This window comes from Oncorhynchus nerka, linkage group LG9a (genome assembly GCF_034236695.1).
Source record: "Oncorhynchus nerka isolate Pitt River linkage group LG9a, Oner_Uvic_2.0, whole genome shotgun sequence".
Lineage (NCBI taxonomy): Eukaryota > Metazoa > Chordata > Actinopteri > Salmoniformes > Salmonidae > Oncorhynchus > Oncorhynchus nerka.
In genome coordinates, this window is record NC_088404.1 from 14555798 (window position 1) to 14578245 (window position 22448).

General features: G+C 44.5%; 1 protein-coding gene across 1 annotated transcript in view; it reads right to left on the minus strand.

Moving 5' to 3' along the window:
• The window catches only part of LOC115134834 (SH3 and multiple ankyrin repeat domains protein 2-like), a 174983-nt gene that overhangs the window by 36704 nt on the left and 115831 nt on the right, over positions 1–22448 (minus strand). Inside the window, exons 14-15 of the mRNA XM_065022132.1 lie at positions 17011–17093; positions 14465–14589 (exon numbers count right to left, since the gene is read on the minus strand). Of these exons, the coding sequence (XP_064878204.1) occupies positions 14465–14589; positions 17011–17093 (208 nt within the window). The remainder of the gene's footprint in view (positions 1–14464; positions 14590–17010; positions 17094–22448) is intronic.

Below are 22448 nucleotides of genomic sequence, written 5' to 3' on the forward strand. Positions count from 1 at the left end.
GCCACTCAGACCAGCAGTGTTGTCATATTATATCCACTACCAGAGCCATGCATACATATTTATCTCAATACACGTCCACTAAGTGCATTAACAAACCATATTACAACCTGCTATGTGACCCTAAAGGCTTCCTACAACCTGCTATGTGACCCTAAGGGCTTTCTACAACCTGCTATGTGACCCCAAGGGCTTTCTACAACCTGCTATGTGACCCTAAGGGCTTTCTACAACCTGCTATGTGACCCTAAGGGCTTTCTACAACCTGCTATGTGACCCTAAAGGCTTCCTACAACCTGCTATGTGACCCTTAGGGCTTCCTACAATGTGCAATGTGACCCTAAGGGCTTCCTACAACCTGCTATGTGACCCTTAGGGCTTCCTATAACCTGCTGTGTGACCCTAAGGGCTTCCTACAACCTGCTATGTGACCCTAAGGGCTTCCTATAACCTGCTATGTGACCCTTAGGGCTTCCTATAACCTGCTGTGTGACCCTAAGGGCTTCCTACAACCTGCTATGTGACCCTAAGGGCTTCCTACAACCTGCTATGTGACCCTAAGGGCTTCCTACAACCTGCTATGTGACCCTAAGGGCTTCCTACAACCTGCTATGTGACCCTTAGGGCTTCTTAGGAGAGGAAAGTATGGGGAGATGTAAGAGAGGAGATGCAGTATCCTGAATGGGTTGTAATTCCATGTTTTTCTGCAAAGGGACCAGGACGACTGATCCGTGTAAAGGAAAGAATGAATGGGGCCATGTATCGTGAGACTGAGTGAAAACCTCCTTCCATCAGCAAGGGCTTTGAAGATGAAACGTGGCTGGGTCTTTCAGCATGACAATGATCCCAAACACACCGCCCGGGCAACGAAGGAGTGGCTTCGTAAGAAGCATTTCAAGGTCCTGGAGTGGCCTAGCCAGTCTCCAGATCTCAACCCCATAGAAAATCTTTGGAGGGAGTTGAAAGTCCGTGTTGCCCAGTAACAGCCCCAAAACATCACTGCTCTAGAGGAGATCTGCATGGAGGAATGGGCCAAAATACCAGCAACAGTGTGTGAAAACCTTGTGAAGACTTACAGAAAACGTTTGACCTCTGCCATTGCCAACAAAGGGTATATAACAAAGTATTGAGATAAACTTTTGTTATTGACCAAATACTTATTATCCACCATAGTTTGCAAATAAATTAATTAAAAATCCTACAATGTGATTTTCTGGAATTTTCTTTCTCATTTTATCTATCATAGTTGAAGTGTACCTATGATGAAAATTACAGGTCTCTCATCGTTTTACGTGGGAAAACTTGCACAATTGGTGGCTGACTAAATACTTTTTGCTCCACTGTATATATATATATATATTTTTTTTATAATCGGAGCCCAAAAATACCGATTTCCGATTGTTATGAAAACTTGAAATCAGCCCTAATTAATCGGCCATTCCGATTAATCGGTCGACCTCTAATCAGGTTATTGGGCTATATGCCTGGGACAACCAATTACATATCAGGTTATTGGGCTATATGCCTGGGACAACCAATTACATATCCTCCAGCTTGCTCACTGCTAACAGTGAAAACAACACGTCAGAGAATAGGCTCCAGCTTGCTCACTGCTAACAGTGAAAACTACACGAGATAGTAATACATCACTGCAGACAGTGATAATAACAAGGGATTGTAACATCACGGCTGGAGTGAAGGGGATACTAGACAGATCATTCTGTGGATCCAGATATGCCCATCTATCAGAAAGTACATCGTAAACATCCCCCTATATCCCCAGAGAAGCACCGTCTCCCACTGATGACAGGTGATAAACATCCCCCTATATCCCCAGAGAAGCACTGTACCCCTATATCCCCAGAGAAGCACTGTCCCCCTATATCCCCAGAGAAGCACCGTCTCTCCCTGATGACAGGTGATAAACCCTACATCCCCATCCCATCCACATCTCCAGCATTGAACCATTACACTGAGGGGTTTACTAACAGCCTACAAGGTCATTGGAGGTGGTCTGTTCTGGTGGGGATGACTGAGCAGAGCAGAACAGAACACCAAACACACAAGACTAAACTGTTGATTCCCGCGAGGGACTGCTTTTCTTTTCTTTTCTTAACAAGACTAAGGATAGGCTAGATTTCTAGGGAACACTTTCGGTCAAGCCATCGTTATAGTTGACAGCAACTCACTGCAGTGCTATATAATAGTTCATATGAAGTACTGTACACACATGGTAAATTAGATTAAATCAAATTAAGATCAAATCCTATTCTGAGGAATGATCACCAAATAGATTGTGAAGTGTGACCACTTTCCATGACTAATATAACAACGCAATAACAAGTTAGAATTGAAAGGGACAATCCCCTGGGACCATGTCTATCTCATCTATACAGCATTATGAAAAGTGGTAGGATGATGTTTGTTTAGCTGCCACCCTTGTGCTCTCTTCTAGTTCCTGTTTTGTTATGATCCCTTTTTGTGTTACATCATGCCCATGCTGCTCTGACAGTTGATTTTAAGAACACAAGCTGTCCATGGATTATCAGCACCTAATGAGTCCATGAACACAATCATTATCTACTCTCCTTTCTGCCTCATACTAAATTACTTCAACCGATCCCTGTTGAAGTGACACTGAAGAACACTGACAGTGATGGAATCTTGGATTAGTATATAAAACATTCCCACAGCACACAGAGCAAGGCCTGAGTCTATGTTTATAATTTTGCAAACACAACCTGTGGTGGTCAAGTGTTAGACAATGAAGTAAATAAATAAAGAATTTAGGTGAGATGGTGCTGTACTGAAAAACAAGAGAAATCCACAGCAAGAATAATATACATTTAACAGACGCTGTTATAGGGTTAATTGCCTTGCTCAACAGTCTTAACATCTAGGCTACATGTTAGCTAATACGTGTTCAAGAGGAAATCTAATCCATAGTGGCTACTGCTTGGGTTACCCTGGAATTAAACGGATAAACTGATGCACTTTGTTATGTTATGTGAAACAATGATGAAACTGAGATTTCAGGCTATGCTTGACTATGAACTCAATCACCTTACAACTAAAAAGACAGATGAATCAAACTGGACAGTGTATGGAAGTGACTCTAAACACAACTCTGAGGACAATACCACATCTAAGGGGAGTAGACAGAGCTTCAGCCATAAGACGAGGTGCAGCCCAAAACCTTCATCTCTTTCCACACAGTAGCTTAGTTGTCCTTATTTCAGCAATAACAGAACGCCAATTTTTCATTAAGTCAGTGCATTGTGGAACCTTCTGGAGTGTATCCCAGACTTTTAGAACTAATTTTGCAGAAGTTCAGTTGATTTGGAGGCTCAGACAACTATGCCATAATGTGCTGTCCTAATGATTTTCTGGGTCAAACAAAACTCCCTCGATGATAAAAGGAGAACATTCATATATGTATTCAGACAGACCTCCTCCCATCCGGTGACGTGGATGTGGATTAAGGCAGCCCCACGTACCTCTCTGATTCAGAGGGGTTGGGTTAAATACGGAAGACACATTTCAGTTGAATGCATTCAGTTGTACAACTGACTAGGTGTCCCCCTTTCCCTATACAACTGACTAGGTATCCCCCTTTCCCTATACAACTGACTAGGTATCCCCCTTTCCCTATACAACTGACTAGGTATCCCCCTTTCCCTATACAACTGACTAGGTATCCCCCTTTCCCTATACAACTGACTAGGTATCCCCCTTTCCCCCTTTCCCTATACAACTGACTAGGTATCCCCCTTTCCCCCTTTCCCTATACAACTGACTAGGTGTCCCCCTTTCCCTATACAACTGACTAGGTATCCCCCTTTCCCTATGCAACTGACTAGGTATCCCCCTTTCCCTATACAACTGACTAGGTATCCCCATTTCCCTATACAACTGACTAGGTATCCCCCTTTCCCTATACAACTGACTAGGTATCCCCCTTTCCCTATACAACTGACTAGGTATCCCCTCCCCCTTTCCCTATACAACTGACTAGGTATCCCCCTTTCCCTATACAACTGACTAGGTATCCCCCTTTCCCCCTTTCCCTATACAACTGACTAGGTATCCCCCTTTCCCCCTTTCCCTATACAACTGACTAGGTGTCCCCTTTCCCTATACAACTGACTAGGTATCCCCCTTTCCTATGCAACTGACTAGGTATCCCCCTTTCCCTATACAACTGACTAGGTATCCCCCTTTCCCTATACAACTGACTAGGTATCCCCCTTTCCCTATACAACTGACTAGGTATCCCCCTTTCCCTATACAACTGACTAAGTGTCCCCCTTTCCATATACAACTGACTAGGTATCCCCCTTTCCCTATACAACTGACTAGGTATTTCCCTTTCCCTATACAACTGACTAGGTATCCCTCTTTCCCTATACAACTGACTAGGTATCCCCCTTTCCCTATACAACTGACTAGGTATCCCCCTTTCCCTATGCAACTGACTAGGTATCCCCCTTTCCCTATACAACTGACTAGGTATCCCCCTTTCCCTATACAACTGACTAGGTATCCCCCTTTCCCTATACAACTGACTAGGTATCCCTCTTTCCCTATACAACTGACTAGGTATCCCCCTTTCCCTATACAACTGACTAGGTATCCCCCTTTCCCTATACAACTGACTAGGTATCCCCCTTTCCCTATACAACTGACTAGGTATCCCCTTTTCCCCTTTCCCTATACAACTGACTAGGTATCCCCCTTTCCCTATACAACTGACTAGGTGTCCCCCTTTCCCTATACAACTGACAAGGTATCCCCCTTTCCCTATGCAACTGACTAGGTATCCCCCTTTCCCTATACAACTGACTAGGTATCCCTCTTTCCCTATACAACTGACTAGGTATCCCCCTTTCCGTATACAACTGACTAGGTATCCCCCTTTCCCTATACAACTGACTAGGTATCCCCCTTTCCCCCTTTCCCTATACAACTGACTAGGTATCCCCCTTTCCCTATACAACTGACTAGGTATCCCCCTTTCCCCTACAACTGACTAGGTATCCCCCTTTCCCCCTTTCCCTATACAACTGACTAGGTGTCCCCCTTTCCCTATACAACTGACTAGGTATCCCCCTTTCCCTATGCAACTGACTAGGTATCCCCTTTCCCTATACAACTGACTAGGTATCCCCCTTTCCCTATACAACTGACTAGGTATCTCCCTTTCCCTATACAACTGACTAGGTATCCCCCTTTCCCTATACAACTGACTAGGTATCCCACTTTCCCTATACAACTGACTAGGTGTCCCCCTTTCCCTATACAACTGACTAGGTATCCCCCTTTCCCTATACAACTGACTAGGTATCCCCCTTTCCCTATACAACTGACTAGGTATCCCTCTTTCCCTATACAACTGACTAGGTATCCCCCTTTCCCTATACAACTGACTAGGTATCCCCCTTTCCCCCTTTCCCTATACAACTGACTAGGTGTCCCCCTTTCCCTATACAACTGACTAGGTATCCCCCTTTCCCTATGCAACTGACTAGGTATCCCCCTTTCCCTATACAACTGACTAGGTATCTCCCTTTCCCTATACAACTGACTAGGTATCCCCCTTTCCCTATACAACTGACTAGGTATCCCACTTTCCCTATACAACTGACTAGGTGTCCCCCTTTCCCTATACAACTGACTAGGTATCCCCCTTTCCCTATACAACTGACTAGGTATCCCCCTTTCCCTATACAACTGACTAGGTATCCCTCTTTCCCTATACAACTGACTAGGTATCCCCCTTTCCCTATACAACTGACTAAGTGTCCCCCTTTCCATATACAACTGACTAGGTATCCCCCTTTCCCCCTTTCCCTATACAACTGACTAGGTATCCCCCTTTCCCTATACAACTGACTAGGTATCCCCCTTTCCCTATACAACTGACTAAGTGTCCCCCTTTCCCTATACAACTGACTAGGTATCCCCCTTTCCCTATACAACTGACTAGGTATCCCCCTTTCCCTATACAACTGACTAGGTATCCCCTTTCCCTATACAACTGACTAGGTATCCCCCTTTCCCTATACAACTGACTAAGTGTCCCCCTTTCCATATACAACTGACTAGGTATCCCCCTTTCCCTATACAACTGACTAGGTATCCCCCTTTCCCTATACAACTGACTAGGTATCCCCCTTTCCCTATACAACTGAATAGGTATCCCCCTTTCCCTATGCAACTGACTAGGTATCCCCCTTTCCCTATACAACTGACTAGGTATCCCCCTTTCCCTATGCAACTGACTAGGTATCCCCATTTCCCTATGCAACTGACTAGGTATCCCCCTTTCCCTATACAACTGACTAGGTATCCCCCTTTCCCTATACAACTGACTAGGTGTCCCCCTTTCCCTATACAACTGACTAGGTGTCCCCCTTTCCCTATACAACTGACTAGGTGTCCCCCTTTCCCTATACAACTGACTAGGTGTCCCCTTTCCCTATACAACTGACTAGGTATCCCCTTTCCCTATACAACTGACTAGGTATACCCCTTTCCCTATACAACTGACTAGGTGTCCCCCTTTCCCTATACAACTGACTATGTATCCCCCTTTCCCTATACAACTGACTAGATATCCCTCTTTCCCTATACAACTGACTAGGTATCCCTCTTTCCCTATGCAACTGACTAGGTATCCCTCTTTCCCTATGCAACTGACTAGGATATCCCCCTTTCCCTATACAACTGACTAGGTATCCCCCTTTCCCTATACAACTGACTAGGTATCCCCCTTTCCCTATACAACTGACTAGGTATCCCCCTTTCCCTATACAACTGACTAGGTATCCCTCTTTCCCTATGCAACTGACTAGGTATCCCCCTTTCCCTATACAACTGACTAGGTATCCCCCTTTCCCTATACAACTGACTAGGTATCCCCCTTTCCCTATACAACTGACTAGGTATCCCCTTTCCCTATACAACTGACTAGGTATCCCCCTTTCCCTATACAACTGACTAGGTATCCCCCTTTCCCTATACAACTGACTAGGTCTCCCCCTTTCCCTATACAACTGACTAGGTGTCCCCCTTTCCCTAAACAACTGACTAGGTGTCCCCCTTTCCCTATTCAACTGACTAGGTATCCCCTTTCCCTATACAACTGACTAGGTATCCCCCTTTCCCTATACAACTGACTAGGTATCCCCTTTCCCTATACAACTGACTAGGTATCCCCTTTCCCTATACAACTGACTAGGTGTCCCCCTTTCCCTAAACAACTGACTAGGTGTCCCCTTTCCCTATTCAACTGACTAGGTATCCCCCTTTCCCTATACAACTGACTAGGTATACCCCTTTCCCTATACAACTGACTAGGTATCCCCTTTCCCTATACAACTGACTAGGTATCCCCCTTTCCCCTTTCCCTATACAACTGACTAGGTATCCCCTTTCCCTATACAACTGACTAGGTGTCCCCCTTTCCCTATACAACTGACTAGGTATCCCTCTTTCCCTATACAACTGACTAGGTATCCCTCTTTCCCTATACAACTGACTAGGTGTCCCCCTTTCCCTATACAACTGACTAGGTATCCTCTTTCCCTATACAACTGACTAGGTATCCTCTTTCCCTATACAACTGACTAGGTATCCTCTTTCCCTATACAACTGACTAGGTATACCCCTTTCCCTATACAACTGACTAGGTATCCCTCTTTCCCTATACAACTGACTAGGTATCCCTCTTTCCCTATACAACTGACTAGGTATCCCTCTTTCCCTATACAACTGACTAGGTATCCCTCTTTCCCTATACAACTGACTAGGTATCCCCCTTTCCCTATACAACTGACTAGGCATCCCCCTTTCCCTATTCAACTGACTAGGTATCCCCCTTTCCCTATACAACTGACTAGGTATACCCCTTTCCCTATACAACTGACTAGGTATTCCTCTTTCCCTATACAACTGACTAGGTATCCTCTTTCCCTATACAACTGACTAGGTATACCCCTTTCCCTATACAACTGACTAGGTGTCCCCCTTTCCCTATACAACTGACTATGTATCCCCCTTTCCCTATACAACTGACTAGATATCCCTCTTTCCCTATACAACTGACTAGGTATCCCTCTTTCCCTATGCAACTGACTAGGTATCCCTCTTTCCCTATGCAACTGACTAGGATATCCCCCTTTCCCTATACAACTGACTAGGTATCCCCCTTTCCCTATACAACTGACTAGGTATCCCCTTTCCCTATACAACTGACTAGGTATCCCCCTTTCCCTATACAACTGACTAGGTATCCCCTTTCCCTATACAACTGACTAGGTATCCCCTTTCCCTATACAACTGACTAGGTATCCCCTTTCCCTATACAACTGACTAGGTATCCCCCTTTCCCTATACAACTGACTAGGTATCCCCCTTTCCCTATACAACTGACTAGGTATCCCCCTTTCCCTATACAACTGACTAGGTATCCCCCTTTCCCTATACAACTGACTAGGTGTCCCCCTTTCCCTAAACAACTGACTAGGTATCCCCCTTTCCCTATACAACTGACTAGGTATCTCCCTTTCCCTATACAACTGACTAGGTATCCCCCTTTCCCTATACAACTGACTAGGTATCCCACTTTCCCTATACAACTGACTAGGTGTCCCCCTTTCCCTATACAACTGACTAGGTATCCCCCTTTCCCTATACAACTGACTAGGTATCCCCTTTCCCTATACAACTGACTAGGTATCCCTCTTTCCCTATACAACTGACTAGGTATCCCCCTTTCCCTATACAACTGACTAAGTGTCCCCCTTTCCATATACAACTGACTAGGTATCCCCTTTCCCCCTTTCCCTATACAACTGACTAGGTATCCCCCTTTCCCTATACAACTGACTAGGTATCCCCTTTTTCCCTATACAACTGACTAAGTGTCCCCCTTTCCCTATACAACTGACTAGGTATCCCCCTTTCCCTATACAACTGACTAGGTATCCCCCTTTCCCTATACAACTGACTAGGTATCCCCCTTTCCCTATACAACTGACTAGGTATCCCCTTTCCCTATACAACTGACTAAGTGTCCCCCTTTCCATATACAACTGACTAGGTATCCCCTTTCCCTATACAACTGACTAGGTATCCCCCTTTCCCTATACAACTGACTAGGTATCCCCCTTTCCCTATACAACTGAATAGGTATCCCCCTTTCCCTATGCAACTGACTAGGTATCCCCCTTTCCCTATACAACTGACTAGGTATCCCCCTTTCCCTATGCAACTGACTAGGTATCCCCATTTCCCTATGCAACTGACTAGGTATCCCCCTTTCCCTATACAACTGACTAGGTATCCCCCTTTCCCTATACAACTGACTAGGTGTCCCCCTTTCCCTATACAACTGACTAGGTGTCCCCCTTTCCCTATACAACTGACTAGGTGTCCCCCTTTCCCTATACAACTGACTAGGTGTCCCCTTTCCCTATACAACTGACTAGGTATCCCCTTTCCCTATACAACTGACTAGGTATACCCCTTTCCCTATACAACTGACTAGGTGTCCCCCTTTCCCTATACAACTGACTATGTATCCCCCTTTCCCTATACAACTGACTAGATATCCCTCTTTCCCTATACAACTGACTAGGTATCCCTCTTTCCCTATGCAACTGACTAGGTATCCCTCTTTCCCTATGCAACTGACTAGGATATCCCCCTTTCCCTATACAACTGACTAGGTATCCCCTTTCCCTATACAACTGACTAGGTATCCCCCTTTCCCTATACAACTGACTAGGTATCCCCCTTTCCCTATACAACTGACTAGGTATCCCTCTTTCCCTATGCAACTGACTAGGTATCCCCCTTTCCCTATACAACTGACTAGGTATCCCCCTTTCCCTATACAACTGACTAGGTATCCCCCTTTCCCTATACAACTGACTAGGTATCCCCTTTCCCTATACAACTGACTAGGTATCCCCCTTTCCCTATACAACTGACTAGGTATCCCCCTTTCCCTATACAACTGACTAGGTCTCCCCCTTTCCCTATACAACTGACTAGGTGTCCCCCTTTCCCTAAACAACTGACTAGGTGTCCCCCTTTCCCTATTCAACTGACTAGGTATCCCCTTTCCCTATACAACTGACTAGGTATCCCCTTTCCCTATACAACTGACTAGGTATCCCCTTTCCCTATACAACTGACTAGGTATCCCCCTTTCCTATACAACTGACTAGGTGTCCCCCTTTCCCTAAACAACTGACTAGGTGTCCCCCTTTCCCTATTCAACTGACTAGGTATCCCCCTTTCCCTATACAACTGACTAGGTATCCCCCTTTCCCTATACAACTGACTAGGTATCCCCCTTTCCCTATACAACTGACTAGGTATCCCCTCCCCCTTTCCCTATACAACTGACTAGGTATCCCCCTTTCCCTATACAACTGACTAGGTGTCCCCCTTTCCCTATACAACTGACTAGGTATCCCTCTTTCCCTATACAACTGACTAGGTATCCCTCTTTCCCTATACAACTGACTAGGTGTCCCCCTTTCCCTATACAACTGACTAGGTATCCTCTTTCCCTATACAACTGACTAGGTATCCTCTTTCCCTATACAACTGACTAGGTATCCCCCTTTCCCTATACAACTGACTAGGTATACCCCTTTCCCTATACAACTGACTAGGTATCCCTCTTTCCCTATACAACTGACTAGGTATCCCTCTTTCCCTATACAACTGACTAGGTATCCCTCTTTCCCTATACAACTGACTAGGTATCCCTCTTTCCCTATACAACTGACTAGGTATCCCCCTTTCCCTATACAACTGACTAGGCATCCCCCTTTCCCTATTCAACTGACTAGGTATCCCCCTTTCCCTATACAACTGACTAGGTATACCCCTTTCCCTATACAACTGACTAGGTATTCCTCTTTCCCTATACAACTGACTAGGTATCCTCTTTCCCTATACAACTGACTAGGTATACCCCTTTCCCTATACAACTGACTAGGTGTCCCCCTTTCCCTATACAACTGACTATGTATCCCCTTTCCCTATACAACTGACTAGATATCCCTCTTTCCCTATACAACTGACTAGGTATCCCTCTTTCCCTATGCAACTGACTAGGTATCCCTCTTTCCCTATGCAACTGACTAGGATATCCCCCTTTCCCTATACAACTGACTAGGTATCCCCCTTTCCCTATACAACTGACTAGGTATCCCCCTTTCCCTATACAACTGACTAGGTATCCCCCTTTCCCTATACAACTGACTAGGTATCCCTCTTTCCCTATGCAACTGACTAGGTATCCCCCTTTCCCTATACAACTGACTAGGTATCCCCCTTTCCCTATACAACTGACTAGGTATCCCCCTTTCCCTATACAACTGACTAGGTATCCCCCTTTCCCTATACAACTGACTAGGTATCCCCCTTTCCCTATACAACTGACTAGGTATCCCCCTTTCCCTATACAACTGACTAGGTGTCCCCCTTTCCCTAAACAACTGACTAGGTGTCCCCCTTTCCCTATTCAACTGACTAGGTATCCCCCTTTCCCTATACAACTGACTAGGTATACCCCTTTCCCTATACAACTGACTAGGTATCCCCCTTTCCCTATACAACTGACTAGGTATCCCCCTTTCCCCCTTTCCCTATACAACTGACTAGGTATCCCCCTTTCCCTATACAACTGACTAGGTGTCCCCCTTTCCCTATACAACTGACTAGGTATCCCTCTTTCCCTATACAACTGACTAGGTATCCCTCTTTCCCTATACAACTGACTAGGTGTCCCCCTTTCCCTATACAACTGACTAGGTATCCTCTTTCCCTATACAACTGACTAGGTATCCTCTTTCCCTATACAACTGACTAGGTATCCCCCTTTCCCTATACAACTGACTAGGTATACCCCTTTCCCTATACAACTGACTAGGTATCCCTCTTTCCCTATACAACTGACTAGGTATCCCTCTTTCCCTATACAACTGACTAGGTATCCCTCTTTCCCTATACAACTGACTAGGTATCCCTCTTTCCCTATACAACTGACTAGGTATCCCCCTTTCCCTATACAACTGACTAGGCATCCCCCTTTCCCTATTCAACTGACTAGGTATCCCCCTTTCCCTATACAACTGACTAGGTATACCCCTTTCCCTATACAACTGACTAGGTATTCCTCTTTCCCTATACAACTGACTAGGTATCCCTCTTTCCCTATACAACTGACTAGGTATCCCTCTTTCCCTATACAACTGACTAGGTATCCCTCTTTCCCTATACAACTGACTAGGTATCCCCCTTTCCCTATACAACTGACTAGGTATCCCCCTTTCCCTATACAACTGACTAGGTATCCCTCTTTCCCTATACAACTGACTAGGTATCCTCTTTCCCTATACAACTGACTAGGTATCCCCCTTTCCCTATAGAACTGACTAGGTATCCCTCTTTCCCTATACAACTGACTAGGTATCCCCTTTCCCTATACAACTGACTAGGTATCCCCTTTCCCTATACAACTGACTAGGTATCCCCCTTTCCCTATAGAACTGACTAGGTATCCCTCTTTCCCTATACAACTGACTAGGTATCCCTCTTTCCCTATACAACTGACTAGGTATCCCCCTTTCCCTATACAACTGACTAGGTGTCCCTCTTTCCCTATGCAACTGACTAGGTATCCCCCTTTCCCTATACAACTGACTAGGTATCCCCCTTTCCCTATACAACTGACTAGGTATCCCCCTTTCCCTATACAACTGACTAGGTGTCCCTCTTTCCCTATGCAACTGACTAGGTATCCCTCTTTCCCTATACAACTGACTAGGTATCCCTCTTTCCCTATGCAACTGACTAGGTATCCCTCTTTCCCTATACAACTGACTAGGTGTCCCCTTTCCCTATACAACTGACTAGGTATCCCTCTTTCCCTTTCCTATACAACTGACTAGGTATCCCTCTTTCCCCATGCAACTGACTAGGTATCCCTCTTTCCCCATACAACTGACTAGGTATCCCCCTTTCCCTATACAACTGACTAGGTATCCCCCTTTCCCTATACAACTGACTAGGTATCCCTCTTTCCCTATACAACTGACTAGGTATCCCCCTTTCCCTATACAACTGACTAGGTATCCCCCTTTCCCTATACAACTGACTAGGTATCCCCCTTTCCCTATAGAACTGACTAGGTATCCCTCTTTCCCTATACAACTGACTAGGTATCCCTCTTTCCCTATACAACTGACTAGGTATCCCCCTTTCCCTATACAACTGACTAGGTGTCCCTCTTTCCCTATGCAACTGACTAGGTATCCCCCTTTCCCTATACAACTGACTAGGTATCCCCCTTTCCCTATACAACTGACTAGGTATCCCCCTTTCCCTATACAACTGACTAGGTGTCCCTCTTTCCCTATGCAACTGACTAGGTATCCCTCTTTCCCTATACAACTGACTAGGTATCCCTCTTTCCCTATGCAACTGACTAGGTATCCCTCTTTCCCTATACAACTGACTAGGTGTCCCCCTTTCCCTATACAACTGACTAGGTATCCCTCTTTCCCTATACAACTGACTAGGTATCCCTCTTTCCCCATGCAACTGACTAGGTATCCCTCTTTCCCCATACAACTGACTAGGTATCCCCCTTTCCCTATACAACTGACTAGGTATCCCCCTTTCCCTATACAACTGACTAGGTATCCCTCTTTCCCTATACAACTGACTAGGTATCCCCCTTTCCCTATACAACTGACTAGGTATCCCCCTTTCCCTATACAACTGACTAGGTATCCCTCTTTCCCTATACAACTGACTAGGTATCCCCCTTTCCCTATACAACTGACTAGGTATCCCCCTTTCCCTATACAACTGACTAGGTATCGCTCTTTCCCTATACAACTGACTAGGTGTCCCTCTTTCCCTATACAACTGACTAGGTATCCCTCTTTCCCTATACAACTGACTAGGTATCCCCCTTTCCCTATTCAACTGACTAGGTATCCCCCTTTCCCTATACAACTGACTAGGTATCCCCCTTTCCCTATTCAACTGACTAGGTATCCCCCTTTCCCTATACAACTGACTAGGTATCCCCCTTTCCCTATACAACTGACTAGGTATCCCTCTTTCCCTATACAACTGACTAGGTATCCCTCTTTCCCTATACAACTGACTAGGTGTCCCTCTTTCCCTTTATCCTTTCCATCCAGTTTTAAACAGATCATCACAAATCCTTCATTAGCATTCTCTTCACATTGAAAAGGGTTATTCCACAGCTCAAGTCCAGGAAGGAACGTGTGATTCCTCACATCCGTATCGGAGAAGAAGATCCAAGGTCCTTCCCATAACACCCTCTTCTCCAATGCCTTTTGACGAGGAGGCAAGGGGAAGAAGATGCAAACAATAGACAAAAATTGAGGAAGAGCCTCAGTTGCCTTACCTCGATGAGGAAGTCTCCGTTGCGAAGCCCCGCCCGCCATGCAACCCCGCCCTCGTCCACAGACTCCAGGTACTGCAGGGCGGGGAAGGCGGGTGTAGGGGTGAACTCCTCGATGGGCGTGTCCGCTGGAGGGGTGGGTGAACAGGTGCAGACAACGGCCCAGGTAAAGACAGAGAGAGAAAGGGTGAGAAAGGCAAGGTAGCAACATCACTGTCTGGGACAGTATCATTATTACACATATGTTATATAGTTAATTCAACAACACGTCACCCATGAACTTCAACACAGCAGTGTGATGTACAATAGACACCTTTGAATGATAACGTTCAAAATTGACAGCATCAGGGAAATGGCGAACATATTTTCCTGGACCACATATAATGAAGATGTTGCCAACTGTGTTGCATACACATGTACATGGAAGACACATGTAAATACAGTGCATTCGGAAAGTATTCAAACCCCTTGACTTTTTCCACATTTTATTACGTTACAGCCTTATTCTATAAATATCACATTTACATTAGCATTCAGATGCTTTACTCAGTACTTTGTTGAAGCACATTTGGCAGCAATTACAGCCTTGAGTCTTCTTGGGTATGATGCTACAAGCTTGGCACACCTGCATTTGGGGAGTTTCTCCCATTATTCTCTGCAGATCCTCTCAAGCTCTGTCAGGTTGGATGGGGAGCATCACTGCACAGCTATATTTAGGTCTCTCCAGAGATGTTAGATCGGGTTCATGTCCGGGCTCTGGCTGGGCCACCTAAGGACATTCAGAGACTTGTCCCGAAGCCACTTGTGCGTTGTCTTGGCTGTGTGCTTAGGGTCGTTGTCCTGTTGGAAGGTGAACCTTCGTCCCAGTCAAAAAGGCCTGATTGGTGGAATGCTGCAGAGATGGTTGTCCTTCTGGAAGATTCTCCCATCTCCACAGAGGAAATCTGGAGCTCTGTCAGAGTGACCAACGGGTTCTTGGTCACCTCCCTAACCAAGGTCCTTCTCCCCCGATTACTCAGTTTGGCCAGGCAGACAGATCTAGGAACAGTCATGGTGGTTCAAAAATTCTTCCATTTAAGAATGATGGTGGCCACTGTGTTCTTGGGGACCTTCGATGTTTCAAAAAAAGTGGTATGGAAACAGGTTGCACTTGAGCTCAATTTCGAGTCTCATAGCAAAGGGTCTACTGTAAATACTTATGTAAATAAGGTATTCCAGTTTTTATTTTTTTATCTTTAATACATTTGCTAAAACGTAAAAAATAAAATAAAAATTCGCTTTGTCATTATGGGGTATTGTGTGTAGATTGAATAAGGCTGTAACCTAACATAATGAAGAAAAGGTCAAGGGGTCTGAATACTTTCCGAATGCACTGTACATGCAGGAACAGAATTACAACAATGCTACGGTACCATTTGTATTTGGATGGATCATCATATGCAATGTAATAATCAGGACACGAAAAAAAGCATGCATGTAGGAAAACAGAGGCCTAATCATGCTGGCTGGACAGAGACAGAGACGGTGGCCAGGTGCTGGGGCAGGTGCTGGGCTGGGGCAGGTGCTGGGCTGGGTAAGGTGCTGGGTAAGGTACTGGAGCAGGTGTTGGGGCTGGTAGTGGGGCTGGGGCTGGTAGTGGGGCTGGGATGGGACAGGTAGTGGGTCAGGGGCTGGTAGTGGGGCTGGGATGGGACAGGTACTGTTGCAGGTGTTGGGGCTACAGAGAGATGCATCACTAACCCTTCCACTCTGGTCCAAATAAACTCCCTGCATTGTATGGTTCATTAGTGTGTGTGTGTGTTCGATCTGTCAAGGGGGTGTAAAACTGAATTGGCCATCTCTTCAAGCCAATAAAAGCATACAACTATCAGCAAAGCCGCATCAAAGTTAACTTTAGATGTTGCAGATTGTTACAGATGTTACATGAATACTGAGTAGCATCTTTCTCCTGCAGAACTGGAGTAGCAGCAGCTCAAAGAAACCGCTGGTGACAAGTGACACTTGCAATAAATCAGCCATGTGCTTCAAGAAAACTCCAGGGGCAGTTGGTAGTCTGCTCATTCAATGCAGCTTACATGAATGTACATACAGTAGCTAACATGAATGTATATTCTCTGGAGCAGAGGCACGGGCTCTGGGTATTAGATTTGAATAAACTGGATAAATAATGTTGTTGAGAGTAGCCTCAAACACTTCTCCATCACAAACGGATGTATCTAAGTCAACAGAATATCACTAGGTGTTTGCTAATTCTAGGCTCAAACGTTTTATTATAGACTTCTATAATAAACTTATTAAGGTCACACAAAACATGACAAGGAGCAGAGCTGACTACAACACAAAACAATCACAGATATGAGATCTGTCGTCAACAGAAAAAAAAGTAATTTCTATTGAAGTGGGTGTACAAAGCAGCATGGGGTTGTTAATATGCAATATGAGCGTGATTCTCATCACTGACGCGCCGGTGGACCGGGATGCAACATGAACACAACGGAGGAACAGACACTGACTGAGTGAGTGCGTCTCTTGGTCTGTCAGTCTCCTACCTTTCGCCCCTCGCAGCACAAACCCGAATCCCTCATTATCCTTCTTCTGTAGGACTACCGTCTTCTCGTCAATAACACAGTTGCTGTGGAGAAAATTCCGCGCAAATCGACCGTTATTATTACATCCTATCATCCTCATCATAGCCACAGCTGCTCGCCCCGAGTGCTTCATTATGACAGTTCGTCCGTTGCCCAACGAATTCATTAACTATAATGAGCAGTGCTGCACGCGATGTGGTAGCGACACACCGTCACCGTGAACCTCCAAAGAACGAGTCAGCCTCCGCAGAAAACGTTGTTGCACTGGAAAACATAAACTAACAGCAGGAGCCGGCGACAAAGCTAGGTTGTCCATAGCGAGAAACATTTCCACCCAAAGAGGAAAACCACAAGCGGCAAACATGAGAGAGAGAAAAACATAGCTGGGGAAGCGAGGTCAGGGAGGGAGGGAGGGATGAGGGCACCCTATAGGGTGCAAAGCTGAGTGGATGAATGAAAGAACGAATGAATGGATGAACGAATATAGGAAATAAGCAGTCATTTAATTCAATTTAATGGGAGTGACCACCCTCAGCCTATCAAAATGTTCGTTCCTCGGCCAGCAGTAAATCCTATAGGCTGTGGCATCTGGATGCTGGATGACAACCGCACCATTCTAATGCTGTGGTGTCATTTCTGAAAGATGAAAAAAGTTATATTCCTATAGACAGTTTTGCAATAATGTGATTGGATTTGGCCTAATATCAATATCAACTAAACGAAACCATCAGAAAATGGAAGAATACAGTGCTGGTGCCACAAATAAAAGCCTAAAATGGTGAAATGTTTTTATTTATTTTTTACTTGAAAGGAATCACTTATATTTTTCAGTAATCATTTGCTGGATTTCAAACAACAACAACAATAATAGCTTAAGTGAATATTTTAAGATGCATGGCATTCTTTCAATTTAGTATGCTTGGATGCAAACAGTAGGTCAGACAAATTTTCATAAACTAGGCTACACAAGTAGACAGCATTCCAGAATTAGTATTGCATTGCAAGCCTTGGTTGGGTTCCAAGGAGGAATTTGAAGGGAGAGCAGCAGAGGTAGCAGCAGCATGATGCTGGTGGTGGGATGTCTGGTTGCCATGGTAACACACTACTTTGAGCTGGTAGTCAGAATGGTGTTAGTCATAGTTTTCCAGGGACAAAGTGGACCTGTAGGTCCTCATAGCGCAACAATGTTTTTGGTAGATTCTGGTGAACCAATGGTGACCTTTGATCTAATCAGGGGGATGAGGTCACTATATGATCATAATGATGATCAAAGTTTATCGGTCACAGATTTGCAGATGTTATCGCAGGTGCAGTGAAATGCTTGTGTTTCTAGCTCCAACAGTGCAGTAATACCAGACAATACAAAACTATTATGATGATAATAAGGATGATGATGGAGATGACGGTGGTGATGACGACGAGGGTGATAAGGAAGATGATGGTGATGATGACAGTGGTAAAGATGACGATGATGGTGATAAGGATGATGATGCTGATGACAATGGTGGTGATGGTGACGACGATGGTGATAAGGAAGAGATGATGGTGATGGTGATAAGGATGATAATGCTGATGACAATGGTGGTGATGATGATGATGGTGATAAGGATGATGATGGTAATTATGATGGTGACTATTCCTTTCCTCCTGCAGGTCAGTGTAGCATCCAGACAGGAATGTTTTACATGTAATACAGGGCTACAGACCTTCAGGAAACAGAATCAAGTCATGCCTACTCCAATGTTCAAGTATGAACCCAAAAGGCAGCCTATGGCTATCCCGATGCAGACAGGCTCTGCTCAGCTAATTAGTAGTCCCCTTTCTGCTTCATGTATCGCCTGTACATCTAAGTAGGACTACACACCTTTAAAGTGATTATAACGTGAACCTATTGAAGAAGTCCAACTGGTCAAGAGGATAAAATGGAAATCCCCCTGATATAGAACAATCCCCAGGTTGATATTTATTGGGATGAATCTTGTCCTGGAGGCAGAGCTGAGTGGTTTTCGCTAGCTGGGCCAGCTACAAAGTCAAAATGTTCTATGTCGTAAAAAAAATGGTGATTTTGATGTTGTTGCTTTTTGGTCTTAATGTAAGGTTAGGCATAAGGTGTGGTTTAGTTTAGGTTTAAGGTTAAGGTTAGATTTAAAATCTGATTTTATGACTTTGTGGCAAGGCCAGCTAGTAACCACTCTGCAGAGATCTCGATAAATACCAACCTGCTAGATGCCCCTTGTTCAGCAAACCAGAATCCTGGCAAAGTTTACCCAAAATCTCTGTCCCGATACTGTAGCCTGGTCCCCAGATCTGTTTGTGCCTTGCACAGTTGGCTAGACCCAGATCTGCTACACTATGCCCAGTTTGGCAAGACAGCAGGAACAGATCTGGGACCAGGATAGAGGGACCAGGCTAGAGTCCTTCACCTCTGTCGCCTATGATGCCAGAGCAGATGAGTGGAGCAGCATGCAGCAAGCCTTCACAGCACTGCTACCTGTGTCTCCATGACAACGTGTTCTGCTCTTGTACTGGTTGTACTGGGGGGTGGGTATATGAGCACAGTTGGATGGATCTCTCTCTCTCAATTCAATTCAAGGGGCTTTATTGGCATGGGAAACATGTGTTAACATTGCCAAAGCAAGTTAAGTAGATAATATACAAAAGTGAAATAAACAATAAAAATTAACAGTAAACATTACACATACAGAAGTTTCAAAACAATAAAGACATTACAAATGTCATATTATAGTGTTGTAACAATGTACAAATGGTTAAAGTACACAAGGGGAAATCTCTCTCTCAATTCAATTCAATTCAAGGGCTTTATTGGCATGGGAAACATGTGTTAACATTGCCAAAGCAAGTGAGGTAGACAACATACAAAGTGAATATATAAGGTGAAAAACAACAAAAATGAACAGTAAACATTACACATACAGAAGTTTCAAAACAGTAAAGACATTACAAATGTCATATTATATATATATATATATATATATATACAATGTACAAATAGTTAAAGGACACAAGATAAAATAAATAAGCATAAATATGGGTTGTATTTACAATGGTGTTTGTTCTTCACTGGTTGCCCTTTTCTCGTGGCAACAGGTCACAAATCTTGCTGCTGTGATGGCACACTGTGGAATTTCACCCAGTAGATATGGGAGTTTTTCAAAATTGAATTTGTTTTCGAATTCTTTGTGGATCTGTGTGATCTGGGGGAAATATGTATCTCTAATATGGTCATACATTGGGCAGGAGGTTAGGAAGTGCAGCTCAGTTTCCACCTCATTTTGTGGGCAGTGAGCACATAGCCTGTCTTCTCTTGAGAGCCATGTCTGCCTACGACGGCCTTTCTCAATAGCAAGGCTATGCTCACTGAGTCTGTACATAGTCAAAGCTTTCCTTAATTTTGGGTCAGTCACAGTGGTCAGGTATTCTGCCGCTGTGTACTCTCTGTGTAGGGCCAAATAGCATTCTAGTTTGCTCTGTTTTTTTGTTAATTCTTTCCAATGTGTTAAGTAATTATCTTTTTGTTTTCTCATGATTTGGTTGGGCCTAATTGTGCTGTTGTCCTGGGGCTCTGTAGGGTGTGTTTGTGAACAGAGCCCCAGGACCAGCTTGCTTAGGGGACTCTTCTCCAGGTTCATCTCTCTGTAGGTGATGGCTTTGGAAGGTGGAAGGTTTGTGAATCGCTTCCTTTTAGGTGGTTGTAGAATTTAATGGCTCTTTTCTGGATTTTGATAATTAGTGGGTATCGGCCTAATTCTGCTCTGCATGCATTATTTGGTGTTTTACGTTGTACACGGAGGATATTTTTGCAGAATTCTGCGTGCAGAGTCTCAATTTGGTGTTTGTCCCATTTTGTGAAGTCTCTCCCTCTCCCTCTCCCTCTCTCTCTCTCTCTCTCTCTCTCTCTCTCTCTCTCTCATGGAGGATCTGTAGAGGCTTAGTATGTGTTTTAAAACCAATAGATTTCATTGGGATGTTCATCAGTAAAACCGTGCAGTGAACGTATGCTTTCTCATGTGGACAGATCCCTGAGAAGAAGCCGAGGACATTCCTCGGTAGAGTTTTTGAGTTCAGTGCTGTTTGCGTAACATTTCCAGCAACGACTGCCCAGGAATGAACAAGCAAGGCCCTGCTTAAGCATTTCTTTCATCACCATCCATCTGACAGCGAGAGTTTTCACACACACTCTTGCTCAGCCCTTCTCGCACGCACGCACGCACACACACACACACACACACACACACACACACACACACACACACACACACACACACACACACACACACACACACACACACACACACAAATACCCTTGCTAGGTAGAACCTCACCGTCTCAGTACTACTTTTAGTGCTGTAATCAGTGGTGTCACAGATTAGAGTACAGTACTACTAATGAATGAGTTGAAATGTATGAATAAACTGAAATATGCACATGAACATCAGGTAAAAGGTTCTCATGCAATGTCCCATACATGCTATTCCCAAATGAAAGACAATGCATAACATAAACCATGTGCTAGCTGTGTAAGGTTGAGTTCACAAGTCACATGAACTCCTCTCTTCGTCACCTGGCAGCATTCTCTGATGAGTAGCTTACTGTGCATAGTTGTTTGGTCCATTATTTTCCATTGAATTAGGCTAGTGATGCAATTTTATCAGTCTCGACACCATTCATAAAGATCTATAGTCTGACACCAAACGTGAGGCATATGTAAGCTGTATCTTCTTCACTACCGTTCAAAAGTTTGGGGTCACTTAGAAATGTCCTTGTTTTTGAAAGAAAAGCACATTTCTGTCCATTAAAATAACATCAAATTGATCAGAAATACAGTGTAGACGTTGTTAATGTTGTAAATGACTATCGCAGCTGGAAACGGCTGATTTTTAAAGGAATGGCACTTTGTGTTAGCTAATCCATTTATCATTTTAAAAAGGCGAATTGATCATTAGAAAACCCTTTTGCAATTATGTTAGCACAGCTGAAAACCATTGTCCTGATTAAAGAAGCAATAACACTGGCCTTCTTTAGATTAGTTGAGTATCTGGAGCATCAGCATTTGTGGGTTCGATTAATGGCAAGAAACAACTCTTGAACGTGCCGTCCTTGGCCAGCTCTCCCGCTATCTCTCTCAGAATGACCTTCTTGATCCAAATCAGTCAGGTTTCAAGACTAGTCATTCAACTGAGACTGCTCTTCTCTGTATCACGGAGGCGCTCCGCACTGCTAAAGCTAACTCTCTCTCCTCTGCTCTCATCCTTCTAGACCTATCGGCTGCCTTCGATACTGTGAACCATCAGATCCTCCTCTCCACCCTCTCCGAGTTGGGCATCTCCGGCGCGGCCCACGCTTGGATTGCGTCCTACCTGACAGGTCGCTCCTACCAG